Source organism: Mobula birostris, chromosome X (genome assembly GCF_030028105.1).
Source record: "Mobula birostris isolate sMobBir1 chromosome X, sMobBir1.hap1, whole genome shotgun sequence".
Taxonomy (NCBI): Eukaryota; Metazoa; Chordata; class Chondrichthyes; order Myliobatiformes; family Myliobatidae; genus Mobula; species Mobula birostris.
The window spans coordinates 84,430,331-84,448,099 of NC_092402.1; the positions used below are offsets into that span (position 1 = coordinate 84,430,331).

The 17,769-nt window shown below is 43.1% G+C and overlaps 1 protein-coding gene across 1 annotated transcript in view; it reads left to right on the forward strand.

Annotated features, from left to right (window-relative positions):
• adam11 (ADAM metallopeptidase domain 11) overlaps positions 1-17,769 on the forward strand; it is a 242,953-nt gene that overhangs the window by 119,235 nt on the left and 105,949 nt on the right. The window contains exon 11 of the mRNA XM_072248984.1: positions 9,459-9,510. Within this exon, the coding sequence (XP_072105085.1) occupies positions 9,459-9,510 (52 nt within the window). The remainder of the gene's footprint in view (positions 1-9,458; positions 9,511-17,769) is intronic.

The following is a 17,769-nucleotide window of genomic DNA, read 5'->3' on the forward strand; positions in this document are numbered from 1 at the left end:
AATTACTTATAATTTAAGAGATAAATATGTAACATTTTTGAATATTTGGCGCCCTTATTTACAAAAGATAGGATGGCATATTTAAGTGCTCCGATAAAGATCTTGGCCTCTTGGGGAAAGTAACGAATAATTATACCAAATTTATTTTGAATCCCATGGAGCATGTGGAAACCTTCCAACACCCAGGCAGCTCTTCTTTTTTTCTCTTTTCTTTCTTTTTAGGTAGGACTATATATATGGGGAGGGGAGGGTTAAGGGGAGGGGGGAGGGTAGATTTTATCTTTTCATGTATTCTTTTTGAAAACTCAATAAAAATTATATTACCAAAAAAAAAAAGAATTCCAACAGGTCTTTCAGGCAAGATTTTCCCTTGAGGAAACTATGCTGACTATGGCCTATTTCATCATGTGCCTACAAGTACCCTGAGATCTCATCCTTAATAATCGACTCCAACATCTTCCCAACCACTGAGAGCAGACTTACTGGCCTATAATTTCCTTTCTTCTACCTCTCTCTCTTCAGTGCAATTTCCGGTCTTCCGGAACCATTACAGAATCTAGTGATTCTTGAAATATCATTACTAATGCATCCATGATTTCTTCAGCCACCTTTTTCAGAGCCCTGGGGTATACACCGTCTGGTTCAGTTGACTAATCTACTTTCAGACCTCCCAGTTTCCCAAGAACCTTCTCTCCAGTAGTGGTAACTTCACATGTTTCATGACCCTTGACACCTGGAACTTCTACTATAGTGATAATGTCTTCCACAGTGAAAGCCAATCCAGAATACTTATCAGTTCATTCTGTCATTTTGTTATTCCTCATTACTACCTCTCCAGCATCGTTTTCCCAGCAGTCCGATCTCCACTCTTACCTCTCTTTTACATCTAATGTATCTCAAGAAACTTCTGGTATCTTCTTTAATATTATTAGCTACCTTACTTTCATATTCCATCTTTACCTTCTTAATGGTTTTAGCTGTCTTCTGGTGTTTTTAAAAAGTTTTCCAATCCTATGATTTCCCACTTATTTTGGCTCTATTATATGCCCTCTCTTTGGCTTTTATGTTGGCTTTGACTTCTCTTGTTAGCCACGGTTAAGTCATCTTGCCTTCAAAATGTTTTTTCCTCTTTGGGCTGTATATATACTGCCTCTTCTGAATTGCTTCCAGGAATTCCAGCCGTTGCTGCTTTTCCATCATCCCTGCCAGTGTTCTTTTCCAATCAATTCTAGCCAGCTCCTCTCTCATGTCTCTGTAATTCCCTTTACTCCACATCTGACTTCAGCTTCTCCTTCTTAAATTTCAGGGTGAATTTGATCATGTTATAATCACTTTTGCCTTTGGGTTCCTTAGCTCCCCAATCAATTCTGGTTCATTGCACAATTCCCAATCCAGAATAGCTGATCCTCTAGTGAGCTCAACCACAAGCTACTCTAAAAAGCCATCTCGTTAGCACTCTAGAAACTCCCCCTCCTGAAACCAGCACCAGTCTGATTTTCCCAATCTCCCTGCCTATTGGAATCCCCCATGACTATTGTAACATTGCCCTTTTGGCACGCATCTAGTACACCTTTCTCAGAAAACAGCCTGTCCCAATCCATATATTTGCCAGAACTTTTCTGATACCATCAAAATTGGCCTTTCTCCAATTGAGACCTTAGACCATAAGACATAGAAGCAGAATTTAGCCACTTGGCCCATCGAGTCCACTCTGCCATTCAATCATGGCTGATCCTTTTCTCCCCTGTCAGCCTCACTCCCTGGCCTTTAGAATCTCAACCCACAGACCAAACCTATCTTTTTACATATTTACTTTGAAACAAATGGTATTGTGATCACTGGATGCAAAGTGTTCCCCTACACAAACTTCTGTCACCTGCCCTGTCTCATACCCTAATAGCAGATCTGGTATCGCATACTCTCTCTTTGGGACTTCTATGTTCTGATGAAGGAAACTTTCCTGAACACGTTTGACAAACTCTTTCCTATCTAGTCCTTTTACACTACGGATTCCCAGTCAGTATGTAGAAAGTTAAAATCACCTATTTTAACAACCTTATGTTTTGCGCAGCAGTCTATGACCTCTGTACAAATTTGTTCCTCTAAATCCCTAGGACTGTTGGGTGGTCTGTAATATACTGTAGCCCCATTAGTGTTGTCATAGCTTTCTTATTTCTCAGTTCCACCTGTAACTTCTCACTAGTCGAGTTCTCTAGTCTAGCCTGACAGAGCACTGTTGTGACAATTTCCTCCTCTGTTTACCCCTCCTGCTCTGTCATGTCTAAAACGATGGAACCCTGGAATATTGAGCTGCCAGTCCTGCCCCTCCTGCAACCAAGTTTCACTAATGGCTACAACATCATATTTCCAGGTGTTGATCCATGCCATAACTCATCTGCCTTTCCTATGAGACTTCTTGCATTGAAACATAGGCAGTTCAGGACACTTACACTTATCACACCATGCTCAACCTTTTGATTTCTGACTCTGTCTGAGGTCTTATCAATATCTATGTCCACAACCTCTCCACTAACTGTTTTGGCATTCTGGTTCCCATCCCCCTGCAACTGTAGTTTAAACCACACTGTGCAGTGTTAACAAATCTTCCTGCAATGATATTAGTCCCCCTCTAGTTCAGATGTAAACCATTCCTTCTGTATAGGCCCATATTCCCTGGAAGAGAGCCAAATGATCTAAAAATCTTTTGCCCTCCCTCCTGCACCAACTCCTTAGCCACATGTTAAACTGTATAATCTTCCTAGTTCTGGCCTCACTAGTACATGGCGTGGGTAGCAATCCTGAGATCACAACCCTGGCGGTCCTGCCCTTTAACCAAGCACCTAATTCCGTGAACTCCCTATGCAGAACTTCTTCATGCTTCCTACCCTTGTCATTGGTACCAACATGGACCACGAACTCTGGCTGCTCACCCTCTCACTTAAGAATTCTGAGGACTCGATCCAAGGTTTCCCAGACTTTGGCACCTGGAGGCAACATATCATCTGGGAATCTCATTCTCCCCACAGTACCTCCTATCTGTTCTCCTAACTATCAAATCTCCTGTCACCACAGTGTGCCTCTTCTCCCCCTTCCCTTCTGAGTCACAGAGCCAGACTCAGCACCAGAGACCCAACCACTGTGACTCTCCTCTGTTAGGTCAAACCCGCCCCCCCAGCAGTATCCAAGTGATTTACCTGTTGTTGAGGGGGGTGGCCACAGGAATAATCTGCGCTGGTTCCTTAACCCCTTTCCACTTCTCGACTTGTCATCCAGTTTCCTGTATCCAGCACCTCGGGTGTAACTACCTCTCTATATGTCCTACCTATCACCCCCTCAGCCTCCTGAATGATCCAGAGTTCATCCATTTCCAGCTCCAGCTCCTTAACGTGGTTTGTTAGAAGCTGCAGCTGGATGCACTTCTTGCAGTTGTAGTCACCAAGGACACTAGCGGTCTCCCTGACTTCCCATATCCCGCAAGAGGAGCATTCTACTACCCTGCCTGGCATCTCTACTGTCCTAGCTAAGCAGATATAAAGAAGGGAAGGAAAAAAAAAACACCTAGAACTTTTCTTTGTTTTCTCTGACTAAAGCCTCTCTTTGCTGAAGCCTCGAAGAGCTCAAGATCACTACTCTAACTCTGTCCGCAAGAACTATGGCCTTTGCGTTTTCCCCTGACTAATCAGTCCTAAATGTGGATTGGTTGGTGGTCAAAGCTGTCATCTTCTCCTCAATATTTTAGGTTGAGACTGTCATCTGGTCCTAAGTCTTCAATACCAACATTAAACAAAAATCTATGACTCTCAATATTCAATTGATTACCAGGTTCAACTGCTTTTACCCTTCTACCACACTTTATGCTTGAAAATTGTAAGATTTTGACCCATGTTCTGGACTCTCACAGCAGAGACAGTGATTTATTTCTTTTGTCCACCAAATCTTTTATCCTATGAAACACTTAATGGAAACATAGAAAACCTACAGCACAATACAGGCCCTTGGGCCACAAAGCTGTGCCGAATATGTCCTTACCTTAGAACTACAGAGGCTTATTCTATTTTTCTAAGCTCCATGTAGCCATCCAGGAGTCTCTTAAAAGACCCTATCGTATCCGCCTCCACCACCGTCGCCGGCAGCCCATTCCACACACTCACCACTCTCTGCGTAAAAAAACTTACCCCTGACATCTCCTCTGTACCTACTTCCAAGCACCTTAAAACTATGCCCTCTCATGCTAGCTATTTTAGCCCTGGGAAAAAGCCTTTGACTATCCACACGATCAATGCCTCTCTTCATCTTATACACCTCTATCAGGTCACCTCTCATCCTCCGTCGCTCCAAGGAGAAAAGGCCGAGTTCACTCAACCTATTCTCATAAGGCATGCTCCCCAATCCAGGCAACATCCTTGTAAATCTCCTCTGCACTCATTATATAGTTTCCACATCCTTCCTGTAGTGAGGTGACCAGAACTGAGCACAGTACTCCAAGTGGGGTCTGACCAGGGTCCTATATAACTGCAACATTACCTCTCTGCTCTTAAACTGAGTCCTATGGTTGATGAAGGCCAATGCACCGTATGTTTTCCTAACCACAGAGTCAACCTGCATAGCAGCTTTGAGTGTCCTATGGACTCAGACCCCAAGATCCCTCTGATCATCCACACTGCCAGGAGTCTTGCCATTAATGCTATATTCTGCCATCGTATTTGACCTACCAAAATGAACCCCCTCACACTTAGCTGGGTTGAACTCCATCTGCCACTTCTCAGCCCAGTTCTGCATCCTATCAATGTCGCACTGTAACCTCTGACAGCCCTCCACAATATCCACAACACTCCCAACCTTTATGTCATCAGCAAATTCACTAACCCATCCCTCCACTTCCTCATCCAGGTCAAAATCAGGAAGAGTAAGGGTCCCAGAACAGATCCCTGAGGCACACCACTGGTCACCGACCTCCATGCAGAATATGACCCGTCTACAACCACTCTTTACCTTCTGTGGGCAAGCCAGTTCTGGATCCACAAAGCAATGTCCACTTGGATCCCATGCCGCAATAATTATTTTCTCAATAAGCCTTGTATGAGGTACCTTATCAAATACCTTGCTAAAATCCGTTTGCACTACATCTACGGCTCTATCTTCATCAAAGAGTTTAATCACATCCTCAAAAAATTCAATCAGGCTCATAAGGCACGACCTGCCTTTCACAAAGCCATGCTGACTATTCCTAATCATATTATGCCTCTCCAAATGTTCATAAATCCTGCCTTTCAGGATTTTCTCCATCAACTTACCAACCACTGAAGTAAGACTCACTGGTCTATAATTTCCTGGGCTATCCCGACTCCTTTTCTTGAATAAGGGAACAACATCTGCAACCCTCCAATCCTATGGAACCTCTCCCATCCTCATTGATGATGCAAGGATCATCACCAGAGGCTCAGCAATCTCCTCCCTCACTTATCACAGTAGCCTGGGGTACATCCCATCCGGTCCCGGTGACTTATCCAACTTGATAACTTGATGCTTTCCAAAAGCTCCAGCACATCCTCTTCCTTAATATCTACATGCTCAAGCTTTTCAGTCCACTGCAAGTCATCCCTAAGATCCTTTTCCATTGTGAATACTGAAGCAGAGTATTTATTAAGTACCTCTGCCATCTCCTCCGGTTCTATACACACTTTTCCACTGTCACAATTGATTGGTCCTATTCTCTCACGTCTTATCCTCTTGCTCTTCACATACTTGTAGAATGCCTTGGGTTTTCCTTAATCCTGTCCGCCAAGGCCTTCTCATGGCCCCTTCTGGCTCTTCTAATTTCATTCTTAAGCTCCTTCCTGCTAGCCTTAAAATCTTCTAGATCTCTGTCATTACCAATTTTTTTGAACCTTTCGTAAGCTCTTATTTTCTTCTTGACTAGATTTACAACAGCCTTTGTACAGTACGGTTCCTGTACCCTACCATCCTTTCCCTGTCTCATTGGAACGTTTCTACACAGAACCCCATGCAAATGATGTCATTCAATTAGATCATTCTGTGGCAAGGACGAAAATATAATCTACAACCTGTCCTCCAAGTTTAACATTTCCCCACATTTGTGTAAATAAAAACTTAATTAAGAGCTCCCAAACTTCTTCTGTGCTTTGAGCTGCCTGTGATCTCCATTGACCAGTTTGGTAAGTGTATACTTATATCATATAGATCCACAACCCTGTTCACATGACAGTTTAGAAATCTTCAGCGGTTTGCTATTCCAAAACATTGGTTGAGCTGAATATCAATACAGTGGATTCCAGTTAATTGCGACACAGCAGGACCAGTACATAGAACAAATTTACAGGATATTACAGACTCTTTGGCCCACAATATTGTGCCAACCATGTAATCTACTCTAGAAACCATAACCCCACAGCTCTCTATTTTTCCAAGCTCCTTGTACCTATCTAAGAGGTTCTTACAGTAAAAGACCCTATTGTATCCACCTTCACCATCGTCGCTGACATTGCATTCCACGCACTCAACACTCTCTGTGTAAAAAACTTACCCCTGACATCTCCCCTGTACCTCCTTCCAAGCACCTTAAAACTGTGCCCTGTCATGATAGCCATTTCAGCCCTGGGAAAAAGCCTCTGACTATCCACACGATCAGTGCTTCTCATCATCTTGTACATCTCTATCAAGTCACCTCTCATCCTCCGTCGCTCCAAGGAAAAAAGGCCGAGTTCACTCAACCTGTTCTCATAAGGCATGCTGTCCAGTCCAGGCAACATCCTTGTAAATCTCTTTTGCACTCTCTCTATAGTATCCACATCCTTCCTGTAGTGAGGCGACCAGAACTGAACACAGTACTCCAAGTGGGGTCTAACTAAGGTCTTATATAGCTATAACATTAGCTCACTGTTCTTGAACACAATCCTAAGGTTGATGAAGACCAACACAGCATACGCCTTCTTAACAACATTGTCAATCTGCGCAGCAGCTTTGAATGTCCTATGGACACGGTCCCCAAGATCCCTCTGATCCTCCACACTGCCAAGAGTCTTACCATTAATATTATATTCTGTCTTCAAATTGGACCTAACAAAATGAACCACCTCACACTTATCTGGGTTGAACTCCATCTGCCACTTCCCAGCCCAGTTCTGCATCCTATCAATGTCCTGTTGTAACCTCTTAAACCATCCAGACAATCCACAACACCACTAACTCTTGTTTCAGCAGCACACTTATTAACCCACCCTTCTATTTCCTCACCCAGGTCATTTATAAAAATCATGAAGAATAGGGGTCCCAGAACAGATCCCTGAGGCACACCACTGGTCACTGACCTCCATGCAGAATATGAACCATTTACAAACCACTCTTTGCCTTCTGTGGGCAAGCCAATTCTCGATCCACAAAGCAAGGTCTCCTTGGATCCCATGCCTCCTTACTTTCTGAATGAGCCTTGCATGGGGAACCTCATCAACACACCACTAGTCACTGGCAGCCAACCAGAAAAGGATCCTTTTATTCCCACCCACTGCCTCCTACCAATCAGCCAATGCTCTGACCATTCCAACAGCTTTCCTGTAATACCATGGGTTCTTAACTTGGTAAGCAGCCTCATGTGTGGCACCTTGTCAAAGGCCTTCTGAAAGTCCAAATATACAACATGCATTACATCCCCTTTATCTATCCTACTTGTAATATCCTCAAAGAATTCCAACAGGTTCATCAGGCAAGATTTTCCCTTAAGGAAACTATGCTGACTTTGTACTATCTTGTCCTGTGTCACCAAGTACTCCATCACCTCATCCTTAACAATTGACGTCAACATCTTCCCAACCACTGAGGTCAGGCTAATTGGTTGATAACTTCCTTTATCCTGCCTTCCTCCTTTCTTAAAGAGTGAAGTGACATTTGCAATTTTCCAGTCCTCTGGTAGTAAGGAAGAGAGCAGGCAAGGAGTTATAGTGAGAGGGACAGAGGGAGAAAAAAGAGAGAGAGAAAAAAGGGGGGGGAATATTAAAATAAATAAATAACAGATGGGGTACAAGGGGGAGGTGGGGCATTAGTGGAAGTTAGAGAAGTCAATGTTCATGCCATCAGGTTGGAGGACGGAATATAAGGTGTTGTTCCTCCAACCTGAGTGTGGCTTCATCTTGACAGTAGAGGAGGCCGTGGATCGACACTCAGAATGGGAATGGGATGTGGAATTAAAATGTGTGGCCACTGGGAGATCCTGCGTAGGTGTTCAGCGAAATGGTCTCCCGGTCTGCGTCAGGTCTCGCCAATATATAGAAGGCCACATCGGGAGCACCGGACGCAGTATATCACCCCAGCCGACTCACAGGTGAAGTGTTGCCTCACCTGGAAGTACTGTCTGGGGCCCTGAATGGTGGTAAGGGAGGAAGTGTAAGGGCATGTGTAGCACTTGTTCTGCTTACAAGGATAAGTGCCAGGAGGGAGATTGGTGGGAAGGGATGGGGGGGACAAATGGACAAGTGAGGGAGACTCTCACTTTAACTCCTTGCCTGCTCTCCACTCTCCCCTCTTCTCTTTCTCCCCAGGCTTCCAATCTCATGATCCTTTCCCTTCTCTAGCTCTTAGATCCACTCCTTCCCTCCTGTCTTCTCCTATCATTTCGGATCTCCCCCTCCCCCTCCCACTTTCAAGTCTCTTATTATCTCTTCTTTCAGTTAGTCCTGACGAAGGGTCCCGGCCCGAAACGTCGACTGTACCTCTTCCTGTAGATGCTGCCTGACCTGCTGCGTTCACCAGCATTTTGTGTGTGTTGCTTGAATTTCCAGCATCTGCAGATTTCCTAGTGTCTGGTAGAAATTTGTTTTCACTTTGACATGAAAGAGTCATTTCTGTTGATCAGTGTGAGAAAAGTCAAATCATCCAATGTGATTCAATGTTGAAAAACTTCCAAGGGGTGAATACTTGTTATAGGCACTGTACCTTCCAGCTGTCTCTATCGTGCCTATAGAATCTTGTCTCTGTTCCTCTGATTATGGAATCTTCTATCACCACTGCAGTCCTCTTCTGAGCCACAGCACCAGACTAAGTGTCAGAGATCAGTTCACTGTAGCTTCCCCTGGTAGGTTGTTCCCCCTCGACAGTATTGAAAGCTGGGTTCTTATTATTGAGGGGAACGGCCACAGGAGTACTCTGCACTGGCTGTGCATTTCCCTTCCTTCCCCTGACAGTAATTCAGTTACCTGCCTCCTGCAATCTGGGGGTGACTACTTCCCTGTGGTCCTACCTAAAACTAATCTGCCAAACTTCCTCTCCAACATATTGGAGGACTGGAAATATACTGAATGCCCGATAAAGGATAAAACACCATCAGCTTTCAGAATCGTCTCTGCAATAGGTGTTTCACAGATGATGTGATATATGTATATATGATTCTGAATATCATATCCATTGCACATGTTCTCCAAATATTTTCCTTTTTTTTTCATTCACAGATAATTGTCGGTGCACTGACGTCTGGTTTGGTTGTATAATGGAGGATACAGGGTAAGATGAAGAATGTAGCTCATTATGTTTTTTGAAAGATACATATCATACAAATGACTGGTAGGAGACTACATTTATAAAACACAGGTTAGGCTGGAGTGTCTTGTCCAATGCCGACTCCACACTTTGCGGAGGATGCCCAGGCCTTGAGAATGTACAGAGAGTCTTTACTTGATTGGTACTTTGGATGACAATAGACAATAGGTGCAGGAGTAGGCCATTTGGCCCTTCGAGCCAGCACCGCCATTCACTGTGATCATGGCTGATCATCCACAATCAATATCCAGTTCCTGCCTTATCCCCATAACCTTTGATTCCGCTATCTTTAAGAGCTCTATCCATCTCTTTCTTGAAAGCATCCAGAGACTTGGCCTCCACAGCCTTCTGGGGCAGAGCATTCCATATATCCACCACTCTCTGGGTGAAAAAGTTTTTCCTCAACTCCGTTCTAAATGGCCTACCCCTAATTCTTAAACTGTGGCCTCTGGTTCTGGACTCACCCATCAGCGGGAACATGCCTCCTGCCTCCAGTGTGTCCAATCCCTTAATAATCTTATATGTTTCAATAAGGTCCCCTCTTAGCCTTCTAAATTCCAGAGTATATAAGCCCAGTCGCTCCAATCTTTCAACATATGACAGTCCCGCCATCCTGGGGATTAACCTTGTGAACCTACGCTGCACTCCCTCAATAGCAAGAATGTCCTTCCTCAAATTTGGAGACCAAAACTGCACACAGTACTCCAGGTGTGGTCTCACCAGGGCCTTGAACAGCTGCAGAAGGATCTTTTTGCTCATATACTCAATTCCCCTTGTTATGAAGGCCAGCACGCCATTAGCTTTCTTCACAGCCTTCTGTACTTGCATGCTTGCTTTCAGTGACTGATGTACAAGAACACCTAGATCTCATTGTACTTCCCCTTTTCCTAACTTGACTCCATTTAGATAATAATCTGCCTTCCTGTTCTTACCACCAAAGTGGATAACCTCACATTTATCCACATTAAACTGCATCTTCCATGCATCTGCCCACTCACCCAGCCTGTCCAAGTCACCCTGCATTCTCATAACATCCTCTTCACATTTCAGACTGCCACCCAGCTTTGTGTCATTGGCAAATTTGCTAATGTTACTTTTAATTCCCTCATCTAAATCATTAATATATATTGTAAACAGCTGCGGTCCCAGCACTGAACCCTGCGGTACCCCACTGGTCACCGCCTGCCATTCCGAAAGGGACCCGTTAATCGCTACTCTTTGTTTTCTGTCAGCCAATTTACAATCCTTGTCAGTACTCTGCCCCCAATACCATGTGCCCTAATTTTGCCCACTAATCTCCTATGTGGGACTTTATCAAAGGCTTTCTGAAAGTCCAGGTACACTACATCCACTGGCTCTCCCTTGTCCATTTTCATAGTTACATAAAGGACTCCTGTTAGAAGGAGATTGAGGACTGGTTTCCTCTTTAGAGGAAAGAAGATTAAGGGATGATTTGAGAGCATGGAGGATTATGATGGGGTAAGTATGGAGCATTTATTTTATCCCAGGTCAACAGCTTGATGATTTACTACAACCAGCAATGGAACCAGAAGAAAAATAGTATGCTCACTTAACAGTTTGTTTTTAAATAGCATAATTTAAAGAAGTTGGGGGCAAGTACCAAAGTTGGCAATATTTGGGCATCATTAGCAAGGCTATCATTTATGGTTTGTCCTTGTGAGGTGGCTGTGAATTCCATCACTGAACTGCTGTCGTTGCTCTGGTGAAGATAAACACACAGAGCTGCTGGATTTAAACACAATGGCAATGTGGCTTTAAGAAATGAACATTCAAGAGGTGGTGTTCCCATGTACTGTACCTGAAACCCTTGTCCCCTTCTTCATGATTAAGGTTGTGGTTTTGGGAAGTGCTACTGAGGTAATCAAGATGAATAACTGTTGTGCACTTGTGGGTGGTACGAGAAGAGAATGAATGTTTCGAGTGGTGGAAGAGGGTTCCTTTGTCTTGGATGGTTCTGAGCTTCTTCAGCATTGTTGGAGCTGCACTCATCTAGTGGAAGATACTCCATCATGCTCCACATTTGTGTCTTGTAGATGGTAGGTGGTCAGGCTCTCTTCTTGAATATTGTCAAAGCCTGACAGTGTTGTAGAGCAGGTGTTATTTTGCTGTTTCTCCACTCATGTTCGAAAGTCATCTAAACCTTGCTGCAGGCAGACCTTGTTGGCTTCACTTGTGGACTAGTTGGGAACGAAAGAGAATATTGTTTACTCAACAGCAAACATCCCCACTTCTGACAATAGACAATAGACAATATATGACCTTTTGTTGCAGTGGTGAAGTAACTGAGGCTTAGAAGACTGCCTTGAGCAGCTCTCACAATGCTGTAGCCTAGGTGAATAACAGCTATGCATTTTAGAGTTGCTACACATTGCACTTAAGGCAGATTTGATAGCTTTGTTCATCATCACATCCTGGGTTGAGATGATTGAGCTCCAACAAGGACATCCATCTTCCTGTGTGGGGCTAGGGGGTGGGTTATGACTGCTTTCCCCTTCCTGCCCATAACTAGCTTTATCCTGATTTCACATTTGGTCAAATGTCAAATGTTGCCTTGATGTCAAGAGCAATCACTCTCCAGTCACCTCTGAAATCCAGCTGTTTAGAGTTAGGTTGCATTGGGGATGGGAGCTATATGGTCCTGACAAGACCCCCAGGTGAGTAGGTTATTAGTAAGAGCAGCTTGGTAGCAGTGGTAACGTCACTTTGCTATTGATTGAGAGTAGACCAATTGAGTGGTGGTTAGCCAGATTTTTGTCCTGTTTATTCTTTCAAGAATCACTTGATTATTGCATGGTACCAGAGGACTGGAAGATTGTTAATGTCACTCCACTCTTTAAGAAGGGATAAAGGCAAAAGAAAGGAAATTATAGGCCAGTTCGTCTAACCTCAGTGGTTGGAAAAGTATTAGAGTCTATTATACAGGATGAGGTTTTGGGATACTTGAAGACTAATGATAAAATAAGTCAAAGTCTGCATAGTTTCTGTCAAGGGAAATCTTGCCTGACAAATCTGTTGGAGTTCTTTGAGGAAGTAACAAGCAGGGTGGACAAAGGAGAGGCAATGGATGTCACTCACTTGGATTTTCAGAAGGCATTTGATAAAGTGCCTCACATGAGGCTGCTTATCAAGATAAGATCCTATGGCGTTACAGGAAAGATATCTCAGATCGCATCCACAACATTTTGGAGAGGGAGGGGGAGCAGCCAGATGTCTTGGTACATATTGGTACCAATGACATAGGAGGCAAAACCAAAGAGGTCCTGAAAAGAGAATTTTGAGAGCTGAGTAGAAAGCTGAGAAGCAGGACCTCCCGGGTAGTAATTTCTGGATTGCTGTCTATGCCATGCACCAGTGAGGGTAGAAACAGGATGATCTGGCAGATAAATGTGTGGCTGAGAAGCTGGTACAAGGGTCAGGGTTTCAGGTTCTTGGATCATTGGGATCTCTTCTGGGGGAGGTTTGACCTGTTCAAAAGTGACGGGTTCCACCTGAACCCAAGGGCAAGCAATATTCTCGCAGGCATGTTTGTTAGATCTGCTGTTGGTGAGGGTTTAAACTAATTTGGCAGGGGGGTGGGAATTGGAGTGATGGGACTTTTGACAAATTTTTGACAAATTTATCCTTTTACCCAAAAGTATGCTAATGTGTTTAATTTGAAGTGGAGAATCTGCCTCTTAAATTATTTGAATAGAACTTTGAAAGATGAGATTACTTGACTGGAAGGATTCAACTACATAAGGTTATAGAGCTTTGTGAGACCATATTGAAAAGAGGCCAAGAACACTCTAGGTTTCATATCTATTGAATGAGACAAAAGATTTAATTTTAGATTAAATACAGCACAGAAGTTTTAGACTTGCTTCAGAGTGGAACTGACAGACCATAAGATGTAAGACCATAAGAAATAGGAGCAGAATAAGGCAATTTGGCCCATTGAGTCTGCTCTACCGTTTCATCCTGGCTCATTCAATTTCCCCCTCAGCCCCAATTTCCCACCTTCTCCCCATATCCCTTCATGCCCTGACCATTCAAGAATCTATCAACCTCTGCCTTAAATATACATAAAGACTTAGCCTCCACAGCTGCCTGTGGCAAAGAATTCCATAGATTCACTACTCTCGAGCTAAACAAATTCCTCCTCATCTCCATTCTAAAAGGACGTCCCTCTCATCTGAGGCTGTCCCCTCTGGTCTTTGACTCTCCCACTGTTGGAATATCCTCTCCACATCCACTCTATCAATGTCTTTCACCATTCAAAAGGTTTCAATGAGGTCACCCCTCATTCTTCTGAATTCCAGTAAGTACAGTCCCAGAGCGATCCAACTCTCTTCACATGATAAGCCTGGAAACCTTTTTGTGAATCTCTTTTGAACCTTCTCAGGTTCCAGCGCATTCTTTCTAAGATAAGGGGCCCAAAACTGCTAACAGGTGAGGCCTCACCAGTGTTTTATAAGGTCTCAACATTATATCCTTGCATTTTTATTCGAGTCTTCTTGATATGAATTCTAACATCACATTTGTGTTGTCTTTGGAGAGAGTCCAGAGGAGGTACATGAGGATGATTCCGGGAATGAAGGGGTTAACATATGAGGAGCATTTGGCAGCTTTGGGCCTGTACTCACTGGAATTTAGATGAATGTGGGCAGATCTCACTGAAATCTACCAAATGTTGAAAGGACTAGATAGGGTGGATGTGGAGAGGATGTTTCCTATGGTAGGGTTATCAGAACTAGAGGGCACAGCCTCAAAATTGAGGGGCGACCTTTTAGAACAGAGGTAAGGAGGATTTTTTTTTAGCCAGAAAGTAGTGAATTTGTGGAATTCTCTGCCACAGACTGTGGGGGAGGTCAAGTCCGAGTATATATTTAAGGTGGAAGTTGATCGTTTGATTGGTCAGGGCATCAAAGGTTATGGTGAGAAGGCAGGTGTATGAGGTTGAGTGAGATCCGGGATTAGCCATGATGGAATGGTGGAGCAGACTGGACTAATTCTGCTTCTATATCTTACGGTCTTCTGGTCTTAAGACAGATCTGCACACAGCTCACAGGAGATTTTTCCTATATCGTTACTCAATTTCTGTCACTTATTAAATTAGGTTTGGATCGATGAGGAGACACTTGCTAAACTTCCATGCTGGTCTGGTTATAGCTTAACTAAATTAACTGCTTCTATGATTGTTCAGATCAATGAACCTTTGTAAAGATTTCCAGAGGTTAATAAAATGAGGCTGTGCAAAAAAAGGACATGGAGTAGAATGGTTCTCAGTGAGATTTAATTCAATTCCCCTTGGGTGATTTATATTTTCTAACTTCTAATGGATCATTTTCAAACGTAATGACTTTTAGGTTTAAATCAATGAAAGTGACTTTCATTACAGTATGCACTATAATTGACTGTATTAGAAAAGGTAAAAAGGTTGCAGTTTGCTGGAATCTGTCCTCAAGGCTTGTACAGCCAAGGCAGATTAAAGTGGGTAGCAGTTTGTTTGAACAATTTTGTTTGTTATAGAAAATTATATGAAACCTGTTGGAGCAATTTTGGGTTTAGTACATTTACATTTAGCACATTACATTGGCTACCAGTCTTCACATCTGAATATGTATTGTGAATTTAATTTGGAGTGCAGCTCTGAACAATGAGTTCCTAAAAGCCATGAATCCCAGAGCAGACAATGCTGATTAAAATTCATTTGGTTGTCTGTGGTGAGTGTGCGAATATGGAGGTGTGAAGTTTGTGTGTAGTTTCAAAGAAAGTATTGTCCATCCATTGTAAATATGACATTGTCCTTTGATGTTTGACACATAAAATATCAAGCCCCACGTTGGACCAGCCAGACCTTTCAACCAAAAGCATCTCCATTTGATGTCTGCTGTACCTTGTGTTGTCAAATAAAGAAGCTGCTTTGTATCTACCAGTACTTTTCTTCAGTGACTTCATTCACTCAACAACATAACCCACCCTGCAGCCTTTTAACCACTATTTAAAAAGCTGTGAGATGAAACTGTATCATTCCTCCTCCTCAAAGTGCTATGACTCAGTTGGCAGTCCTCTGTGCCAGAATGTTGTGTGTTGAAGCTCCAGTACAGAGACATGCACAAAAAAAAATGGCTTATACTTGATTGCAGTACTGCAAAAGTGCCGCAATGCCAGAGCTGTTGTCTTTTACAGGAACTGGACTCACTGCATTGTGAGTAGAGTTTGATTTCTCAGGTATATTTTGAAGAGTTCTCCCTGGTCCTTGTCTGATATTGATCCCTTAATCACCATCATTTTTTTAGGCATCCGTTAGTCTTGTGAGACCATGGATTTGCGCCTTGGAAGGTTTCCAGGGTGCAGGCCTGGGCAAGGTTGTATGGAAGACTGACAGTTGCCCATGCTGCAAGTCTCCCCTCTCCACGCCACCGATGTTGTCCAAGGGAAGGGCACTAGGGTCGATACAGCTTGGCACCAGTGTCATCGCAGAGCAATGTGTGGTTAAGTGCCTTGCTCAAGGACACAACATGCTGCCTCAGCTGAGGCTCGAACTAGAGACCTTCAGATCACTAGACCGACGCCTTAACCACTTGGCCACGCGCCAACACAAGAACAGATATTTGATCGTTATCACAAGTGGGACTGTGTTACGTACATAAAGCCTGCTATATTTTCATCATTATACTAGTGAAAGCTCTTCAGATTTACCCCTGGGCTCTATTTTTTTGGACACCTTGGGGAGATAAAAAACACTTTATAAAAATATTTTTTCCCTTTGTTGGCCATTATCCAGGCAATAGGCAGATGAATCATACAGGGATGCCAAAGTACTCTTGTTGCCCCGGGGAGGATTAACGGGGTTTTAACTCATGATCAGTATCGGCATAGAGATGGAGAATGAATTAGAATGACATGGCCTGGAACCATGAATGAGCAAACTGGTACACTGCCTGTTAATGGCAACAGTTTGAAGAAGGTTTGCTTTAGATCTGGCATAGAAAAGATCAGACTGTGAGGGATAAAAATGTGGATAAAGGGTTCACCTACAGGGAAAATTTGGGTGCAGTAGTGGGCAGCATATCAAAAGCACAGATATCTGGATCTCGAAACTTAGATCAGTCTGAATCAGCACCCAGGGACAACAATGGTATTACAACACTGAATATCAGCATAGGGAACAGGCAACAATGTCTGGACTCTGTATGGCTATTGGACACAGCAGCTGCTCACTACACTGTTATGATCCAACACGTTGCCAGGTTCCTTAACTCTGTGTGCAATGAAGTCAATATGGGGGCAGCATATATACGCTTAACCATACCACTCATTGCCAGTGAGCTTGTAAGAGGGAGGAATATGGCCAGCAAGGGATACGTAATGAAAGATCAAAACATTCCAGCAATTTAACACATCACTGGATTCTGCAAACAGGAGTAACATGCATGCAAGTATCAAACTCCCTCAAAAATATTTTCTTACATTCCATTGAATAGGGGCTATCTAATGAAGGGGAAAAGTCAACTAGAGCACTTCTAAATTGTTATACTGTATCTAATGTATTTAAAAATTATCTTCAGTTATGCTCCTCAATTAAGGCACCATTACCGAACATTAGTTCTTGCTGTGATATACTGTTTATTGTGATTATATGAGGCTGATTGTAGGGCAGAAATCCTACAACATTCCGGTGGAGGTAAGACCTCCTCTCTCCATCCTGCTTACATTCTCACAATGGTTTAAAGCCATTCCAGTTTTATACCAGCTCATTATACAGACAGAGGCCCACAAAAAATGCTCAGCCACTATCGGTATCCTTTTAAGTAATCTTATCAAATTCCTTTGCCATATTAAGGGAAGGCTTAACTTGTTCAAGATCTTTTGTGTTAGCACAGTGGCACAGCAGGTAAAGCAGCTGCCTCATCACTCTATTGAGCCCAGTGCTAAATACAATATGTGAAGTTTGCATGTTCTTCCTGTGAACACATAGATTTTCTGTAGGTGCTTCTTTTCATTCATTGGGAAAGTTATACACTTCTATATGAATTTTCAGTCTTATTACAATCCACCCCACTGCTTCAAAAAGTTCCTCCCTCATCTTTTTTCACACTGTTATACATTAATAAATTAGTAAAAGAAATACAGTGGTATTTTTCTTTAATGTACCACCAAGACCATGGATTCGCTATTTAGGTCATTGAACATATGATGCATTCTATGCTTTATACAACT